Source organism: Dipodomys merriami, unplaced genomic scaffold (assembly GCF_024711535.1).
Source record: "Dipodomys merriami isolate MVZ:Mamm:240054 unplaced genomic scaffold, mDipMer1.0.p SCAF_12, whole genome shotgun sequence".
Classification (NCBI taxonomy): Eukaryota; Metazoa; Chordata; class Mammalia; order Rodentia; family Heteromyidae; genus Dipodomys; species Dipodomys merriami.
Genome location: NW_027202493.1, coordinates 6,643,431 through 6,652,500, shown reverse-complemented (window position 1 = coordinate 6,652,500; position 9,070 = coordinate 6,643,431). Strand labels below are relative to the sequence as shown.

The 9,070-nt window shown below is 38.8% G+C and overlaps 1 protein-coding gene across 1 annotated transcript in view; it reads left to right on the top strand.

The window, feature by feature from the left end:
* The window catches only part of Kcnu1 (potassium calcium-activated channel subfamily U member 1), a 167,878-nt gene extending 162,266 nt beyond the window's left edge, over positions 1-5,612 (top strand). Inside the window, exons 26-27 of the mRNA XM_070016038.1 lie at positions 2,433-2,557; positions 5,133-5,612. Coding sequence (XP_069872139.1) covers positions 2,433-2,557; positions 5,133-5,508 — 501 coding nt within the window. The 3' untranslated portion in view covers positions 5,509-5,612. The remainder of the gene's footprint in view (positions 1-2,432; positions 2,558-5,132) is intronic.
* The last annotated feature ends 3,458 nt before the right edge of the window (positions 5,613-9,070 follow it).

The following is a 9,070-nucleotide window of genomic DNA, read 5'->3' as shown; positions in this document are numbered from 1 at the left end:
TAATTGGTAAAATATCATACACTCATATTTTCAAAGAATATTTTACAATTCATAGTACATTTTTACATGTTAAGCTTATTTTTCAGCAGTTCAAGAAAGTAAATAAAGCAGTCTTCTCTCTCCATCTTCCAGAAAAAATGGTTCAATTATGATGCATATAACACCAGGCTTCTGCTGCTACTATAGTATGAACATGTCTCCCAACCTCATGTATTGGAAATTCATCTCCCAATGCAACAATGTTGAGGAGTGAGATGGTTAAGGATGACTAAGTCATCCATGGGGCATGGATATCATTATTGCAGGGGTGCCTTGGTTATCATGGAAGGGGGTTTCTCATGAAAGCATGAGTTCAGCCCCCATCCCTTCTCCCTTGCACACATGCTCTCCTGCTTTTCCACTTTCTTCATGGGATGATTGAGCAAGAAGGTCCTTGCTCATACTGGCCCCTTTACCACGGGTTTTCCAGAAATCCCAGGTCTTTTCCAGAAGTGTAAAAAGTAAGTCATGATTTTTTAATTTTTTAATAAATTACAGAGTCTGAGGATTCAGTCACAGCAGCATAAAATGAACTAAAATACCCAGAAAGTTATTAATACTAATTACTACAAGAATGCTTTCTTAGTATGTCCCTTATTGATCTAGTTTTCTCTCATTTAATATGTGAAAGGATTTATATGATAGTATTAATTAAATTCAGTAGATCAAGAAGCTGAAGCTGGGGCTGGGAAGGTGGCTCAGTGGTAGAGTGAGTGCTTGCCTTGCATTCATGAGATCCTGGGTTCTATTCCTCAGCACCACATAAGCAGAATAAGCTGAAAGTGGTGCTGTGGATCAAGTAAGTGGTAGAGCACAACCTTGAGCTGAAGAGCTGAGGGACAGCGCCCAGGCCCAGAGTTCAAGATGCATGACTGGCAAGAGGAGGATGAGGAGGAGGAGGAGGAGGAGGAGGAGGAGGAGGAGGAGGAGGAGGAGGAGGAGGAGGAGGAGGAAGAGGAGGGGGAGGGGGAGGGGGAGAGGGAGGGGGAGGGGGAGGGGGAAGGGGAGGAGGAGGGGGAGGAGGAGGGGGAGGAGGAGGAGGAGGGAGGAGGAGGAGGAGGGAGGAGGAGGAGGAGGGAGGAGGAGGAGGAGGAGGAGGAGGAAGAAGAGGAAGAAGAAGAAGAAGAGGAAGAAGAAGAAGAAGAAGAAGAAGAAGAAGAGGAAGAAGAAGAAGAAGAAGAAGAAGAAGAAGAAGAAGAAGAAGAAGAAGAAGAAGAAGAAGAAGAAGAAGAAGAAGAAGAAGAAGAAGAAGAAGAAGAAGAAGAAGAAGAAAGAAGAAGAAGAAAGAAGAAGAAAGAAGAAGAAGAAGGACGATGACCACCACCACCACCACAGAAAGCAAGGGCTTAACTGAGACTTTGATATCAACCCTATCATAGCAAAGTCCAACTAAGACAACCTGACCTAGGGTTTGGTAGGCTCAGTGTGTGAAATTCTAAAGAAATCTGTTTGGGTCAACTCAATCAAACAGAGCTCTGTGATGGGGATCATACTCAAAGAACCTCAGTGGGCTACCCAATTGAAAACATTTAAGTTTTCTTATCCAGGTGAGTTGCTGAGCTGCTGAGCTGTAGATTACATCAAGGGCAAAGATAGCAATTCTGGAAAATTGCAATTCTGGATATTTGGGAATCAGTATCTATTTGTCTCAGCTCTGATTGATACTGTGTACATCTCTCTGGTGTTATCCTTAGGTACAGACATTGACAAGTAAAGATCTTCTTTGGTTCAGAGGACATTAGAAGAGGCATTTCCATAAGGAGCATGTTTTTAGACCTCTCTGTCCAGCATTTGTGTTACCAAAACTTCCATTTCCTGTATTGTGTGCTTTTGAATTCCAGGTGCAAACATCCTGAAGGATCCTGAAGGATCCTTCCTAAGAAACTGATAAACTGAGCACACTGTTCTTGTTTGATCTCTCTGAGCCTATCTGACCTTTCCACCTGCCATAGCCTTGTTGACCACAGCCTGAGTGTACGGCCAGGAATAGAGTTGAGGACAGTGTTGGTGTTAGAGTGGGATAAGAAGATGACTCCTTGGAGGTCATGTAAATTCCCAATCCATTATATGTCTCACAAACAGGATTTCATATCTTATTGCCCATCTATAGTTACCCATGATTTCCAAAACAGAAATTGTAGTAAGAATCAATAAACATTGGCAACACCACACTTAACAGAGGATCCTGAACCAGAATAAAAACAATGCTAGGACTAAGAGTTTCATAACCACACTTATGTAGCTACTTTGACACTCCCACATAAATATGCTAGAATATGCTATCCGGTCTTTTAGACATCTGCAAAGGATGGCTAATGACACTTGAGTAAGTGAGGGGTGTTTTGCTTTAATAAAGTGCTTAACACACCTGTATCTTTCTCTTCTTTCCCCAGCCAAGAAGAACCTTTGGACAACTGTTTTGTGGTTCTTTAGACAATTTTGGAATCCTATGTATTGGCTTATACCGCATGATAGATGATGAAGAGAACAACCCAGAACACAGAAGGGGAGTATGCTGGTCTGGGAAGTGCTAGCTACCTCACCAAATATAATAACCAAAGCTACTTAATTCAGTGTGGGAGATAAACCTACAGCTCAGCTCAGAGCTGGCAATTGCATGGAAGATGGTGGGAATACAGATAATGATAAGGATTAAGACAGAATAGATCTTACTAATATTGGTCCCTAACACTAACATTAAGGTCCAATTAATAGTAGAATGTAGTTTCTGTCCCCAGTACAATCTGAAACCTAGGCTTTAAATAAGAGTTCTTTTTCCTCTTTTATTCATGTCCATGCAATTTTCTAAAGCTGAGAGATTTACTTGTTTTCTGCCGATATTGTGGGTACAGATTTATTAGGTGTTTCTTTGTAGCCACTGAGTTTCACACTTATAAATCATGGGTCCCGTTTGTCTAGATTTCAATTTATTAAAAAGACATCATTTGGCCATCAGCAGGGGAAACAGGAAATGTATGTGGAGGGTATATAGACTTACACAATTGTGTAAGTCCAAGCCAAGATTCTTACAGTGGTGATAACAGCTAGTAGAGGAGAAATTAAAAATTATAGTTTGGAAATATATTGATGAAACCCATTCCAGGAAAAAAGACAAGGATGCCAAATTACTTGAGGTACAGTAGTCTCAAGTAAAAGACATAAATCTCTATTAATAAAAGGAGAAAATAACCGATGCTAAGACATATAATTCTGAGTGAGAGGTGTAGTTAGTGGGTTTTTTTAGTTAGCACTAAGATTTCTCAGTGCATAACACTCTGGAGAAAGGGGATGGAGCCAGCATTACAGAAAGCTGAGAAGATGGAAAAGTTTAGATAAACTGCAGAGAGGCATCAAAAGGAGGTTCCCTGAGAGTTTGTGAAGCAACACTAGACTGTAACACAAAAGGACAAGGACTGAGATCCTGGTGGAGAGACATCATATTTAGAGTAAGAGAGTGAAAAAGACTGGAGGGAAGTTGTGGTAGGTCAATGATTCATGGAAGCTGAAAATACTTGAGGTGAGATAGGGAAGCTCTGGAGATGAAGATCATTGGGGGAACAGGAGGTCAGAGAAATGTACTGGAATGTTGAGTTGGTAAACCACATAGACACTTCAGGCATAAAATATGGTGGTAGTGCTGGGGTTTGAAAGGAAGTATAGAACAAGTGGCAGAGAACTAGATAAATGTGGAGGTTTATAGATAGCAATGATGAGTCAATATGGCTTCACAGAGTTCACCTCACAGACAGCTGGGGAGTAGGGAGGTACTGAAAGCAACTCCCATAAACATAAATGGTTTTTTTAAAAATATAAAATAGTATACTCACACACTCTTTCTACCTCTGTTTCTCTGTCTTTTTCTCAGACTAGTCTTTCTGCTTTGAAGGAAATATGTAGTGATGATAAGCATAGTTTAAAACAGAATAGGAATTATAGAGGACTCAGTAGAAAGATGATACTAGGTAGATTATCCAGTGAAGGAAGGTCAGCCATGTTTTGAGCTCTGTGCTAAGGAGGGAAGACTGGGGTTTCAGAAATGAAAGGCAGGATGGGTGTCACTCATGGTTATTCTGCCTCAGTGCTTCATCATGAATACTGTTATTAGTCAACTCAGGTATTAAAGATTACTGTATAACCTAAAACCTTCCAGAGGCATCTTGCTTCCCTACAAAGTCTTCCCATGTAGGCCCAGGCTCTCATCTTTAATATTATTTGACATTGACTGTTTCATTGGCCAGGCTATATTCATTGTGAAATTTGGTAGCATAAACATTAGATTAGGGTAGGACTAAACCAGGTTGAAAAGACCTGGAATACATGTAATATTTTTATATGACAAAGGCTGAAGAAATGATCAAATTTAAATCATCAGTGTAATGCATATGAAAAGCAGAAAACCTGAAGTCAGAAAGGCCATTAGAAACCAGCCAGTCTATAGTAGATATGGTACTCATGCGTGTAATCCCAGCTTCTAAGGAGATGAAGATCAGTGACATTGTGGTTTGAGGCCAGCCCAGACAAAATCCTATCTAGACTTCATTGATCCACAATCTGAATATGGTGGCAATTTTCTATGATCACAGTTATGTTGGAGTCTGTGGGGAGGAGGATCACAGCATGAGGCTGGCCCAAGGGTGAAAAACATAAAATCCTATCCGAAAAATAACGAAAGCCAAAGGGGTCTTGAAGCATGGCTCATGTTGTAGAGCACCTACCTATTAAGCTCAAGGCCATAAGTTAAAATCCAGTACCACCAAAAAAGTAAAAGGAAATTTTTTTTAAAAAGTAGTCAAAACCAGACTTCTTTTTCTTCTATTAATATGCAGATGATAGCAGAGGCAAAATATCATAATCATGTCCAAGGTTAGACATGGTTGATTTCAGAGGCAAGAATGAAAGAACATCTAATTCCTGCTTTAGGACTTCTATTGTGGTATGCCAGAGATTGTTATTAGTCAGAAACAGAGGTAGGAAGCCAAACAAAAGCATTTCCTCTTTGTCTTAGAAAACTGATGTCTTTAGCTTAGTCATTGCCTGTATTTGCCCTGTCCAAGCTGCAGATGCTCAGAATGCATGTTTGGCTTTCCTTGCAGGTTTGTGATTACCCGGCCATCAATCCAGTGTAAGCTGATGCCCACAGACTTAGTGTTTTGTGCCATTCCTTTCAACACTGATTGTTGCAAAAAAGATAATGATGTTTCTACAACACAAGCTCCATATGAAATTATAAATATAGCGCCATTGACATCGGAGACACCGCTAGACTTAGATCGCCCTGCAGCAACTGACCTAATGGAAGAGAAATCACTCCACATGTTCTATTCACAAGTCTATCCTTTAGAGTCAAGTACTAGCCACTTTTCTGAATCTCATCAAACAGTGCTAGGTAATAAACAGCTAGGTGAAAATGTGGAAAGTAATGGAAAGGAAAACATCGAGAAGGAAGATACTGTGTTGACTCCAACCTAAAACTAAACCCACTCACAGTCTCCATGAACTCCTAACCTGCCATTAATAAGACATCTCCTGAGATGGCGAATCTGCATAAGGAAAATAAAAATGAAAGCATGCCATTTTTTGTGCCCACTGTTGGTTGTTCATCAGAAATTCCACTCTGTTTTGGTAGAGACAAAAGGCTAATCTTTTTTTCATTGTGAAAATACTGTACAGAGGGGTTACAATTACATGGGTAAGATAGTGAGTACATTTCTTATCAAGCATTGTAGCCTCCTCCTTTGTTTACCCTTCCCATCCCTTCCCATCCTCCCTCCCCCCCACCCAATCCTCCCCCCCCAAGTTGTAAAGTTCGTTTTTGACATGAGAACTTGTACTTCTCATTGTTGCAACAGGTCCACCTGTATCCTTATTTAAACGACTTGTTTTTCCCCTTCCCCTCCACAAATTATACCGACATCAAATACAGTGAAAGCAGGGGTTATACTGTGGGGGAGGGACATACAAAGCAACAAAGAAATAATCTTATAATTGCATTAGAAACAAATGCATGAAAGAAAAATACACTTAAAATACATATCTAAGGGTTCATTTTCCTAACATCACCTTATCTGACCTTTTCTGCTTGACTCATACATATACTAGATATTGCAAATAAGGGAAATCATGGGACCTATGTTTCTTTGGGCTTGGCTTACTTCACTTAATATAATTTTTTCCAAGTCCAAAAGGCTAATCTTATCCCCACAAGATCTTGTATGGTAAATAAATATATTGTAAATACTATAAGGAAAGTTGAGTATTGTATTTTCCTTGAACAGAATATGAGCAAGCTTGGGCTTGAGCTACATTTTAAATTCTCTGGATGGAAGACATGCTGATTGGAACTGACAGGCAATTTACTTGTTACTATGTATATGACACATAGTTGGTATTTATTACAGGCCAGATATGATTGTTCATGCCTGCTATACCAGCCACTCAGGAGGTAGAGATCAGGAGGATGGTAGCTAAAGGCCAGCCTGAGCAAAAGTTCTCAAGAGCCTATCGCTATCAGCAGCTGATTATCATCCCAGCTACATCAGAGGCTGCAGTAAGGAGGATCTCATTCTGAGGCTGAGCCTGGAGGAGGTTGGAGGGAGACTTACCTGAGAATAACTGAAGATAAAAAAGGCTGGGGTATGACTCAAGTGATATATAGCACTTACCTAGCAAGCACCCAAATACTGCTAAAAATAAATGAATATTATGGTATCATTTTATTTTGAGGTAGAATATCTAGGTGAAGTCAAGTGGATTGAAATAGATTATCTTTTGTATCTCTTAATTTAAGAATAGGCACATCATTGTATGATGATGATTCCAAAATAAACCAAACTACTACTTCATAAACTTTATCTTTGATTAAGACACTTTCATCTACATATTACTCTGTTAACATAATAAGCAAAAGTTCAACATAGCTAGGATATACTCCCAGTTGGTGGTCTTATAATGACAAGCTTGGTAAGCAAAGCCTTTTTGTGCTATACATACAACCTAAGTAGAAAGGAAGGGGAAGGCAAACAAGGTTTCTCATAAATAGTTGAAATGTCATCCCTTATATTATTAGTATTTGTAATGATATGATGCTATTACCCCTATTTAACAAAGGGCAAAACTATGCCCCATACAAGCACATCCAGTTACATTTGAACTTGAGATAAACAATAAATAATTCATTGGAATAGATGTCCAAATTACGTTTGAGTATTTTAATTATCTTTAGTTGTACAAAGAAGTTGCTATCTAACAAAACAGTTTATGAATACAGTGCATCTTGATCAATGTCACCCTTTTGAATATTCTCACTCACCCCTCCGAACCCACTCTTCTTTTTTCTTTCTTTTGTCGGTCATAGGTCTTGAACTCTGGGCCTGTGCTGTGCCCCTCAGCTCTTCAGCTCAAGGTGAGCACTCTACCACTTGAGCCACAGTGCCACTTCCGGTTTTCTGGCGGTTTATTGGAGATAAGAGTCTCTCACAGTCTTTCCTACCCAGGCTGGCTTTGAACCGTGATCCTCAGATCTCAGCCTCCTGAGTAGCTAGGATTACAGGTGTGAGCCACCAGCGTTAAGTCAAACCCACTCTTTCTTTCACTTTTCTGAAATTTTTAGGATAAGGATTGCCATTTAACAAAGCAGTTCATGCATACAATGGATCCCTTCCACATTTTCACCAACCCCTTCCCTTATTTTTTAAATTTTATGGTGTATACAATGAATACTTGATTGTATTCTTCTCCCTCACCTTCATCATTCATCAATTCCTTTCCTCTTGGCCCACCCTCTCCCTCTGCCTTGCAAGTACCCATTTCCTGGCACTTACTTTGATGGGTTTTGACTTAGTCTATCTAAAGAATTATACTATTTTGAAATCTCCATAGAGCCTATTATACTTCAGTTAATTCATTTGTAACTGTTTGTCCAAGTTATTGTATTTACCTAGTAAGTAAATTAACACTGAAACTTAGTTTATTTGACTATAGTACTTGCAGATTTATTACTTCTAAACATATGAATAAAGGAGTTTTATTAGTAACTAAATTTTACAAACATGGGGAGTAAATTTTTTCTTAATCTTGAGGGCAATTGCTAAAGACTAAGGAAATCTTCCTTCCTTCCTTCCTTCCTTCCTTCCTTCCTTCCTTCCTTCCTTCCTTCCTTCCTTCCTTCCTTCCTTCTCTCTTTCTGTCTTTCTGTCTTTCTTTCTTTCTTTCTTTCTTTCTTTCTTTCTTTCTTTCTTTCTTTCTTTCTTTCTTTTCTTTCTTTCTTTGTTTCTAAGTTACCTAAATCATCTTCATCCTGCTCCATTTTCTTAGACTGTCTTTTCATATACATTGGCAAGATAAAACTTATTGCAATTCTAAATGTCGATGTAGAGTTATACAAACATCAAAGATTCAACTTTCTGACCTTGACTTTCAAATTCTGATAAAAATACATGATGGACTCAACCTTGGCAACTGCATTCCAAATACTAAAGACTAAAAGTTGTTTGTGAGTATTGATGTGCTAGAGAGAGGAAGGTTGTTTCACAGCCAAGGAAGACATGACACTAATGTCTACTACAAAGGTAGTTTTTAATCCCCTTTTCCAATTGTATACTCTGTATGTTTTATATGCATAGAAGCTTTAATGGAAGCAAAATATTCTTGAGAAAGCAATTATTTATTATCTCAAGATCCACACACCATGGCCACACACATATTATCAATCTCTTTAATACCTCAGCTTCATATCTCATGAGTAAAAACAACACACAAATGATTTCATTTCCAACAGAGTGGTATAAATTGAATGAAAATTACTGTGCTTTCCAATATTTTATAGAAATGCATGCTAGGAATATAGCTAAGATATAGCGAATTTGTGATCATTCATATTGCCAGTTTCAATAAATAAAATCATCAGAGTATCCTTAACTTCATTCTCTAAGTGTTTCTGAAACTACAAAAATCAAACCTTTCACCTGTAAGTGGCAACACTGTAAAACTACTCCTGACACTGGATTCTTTGGTAGTGTGGTCAGTGTACCAT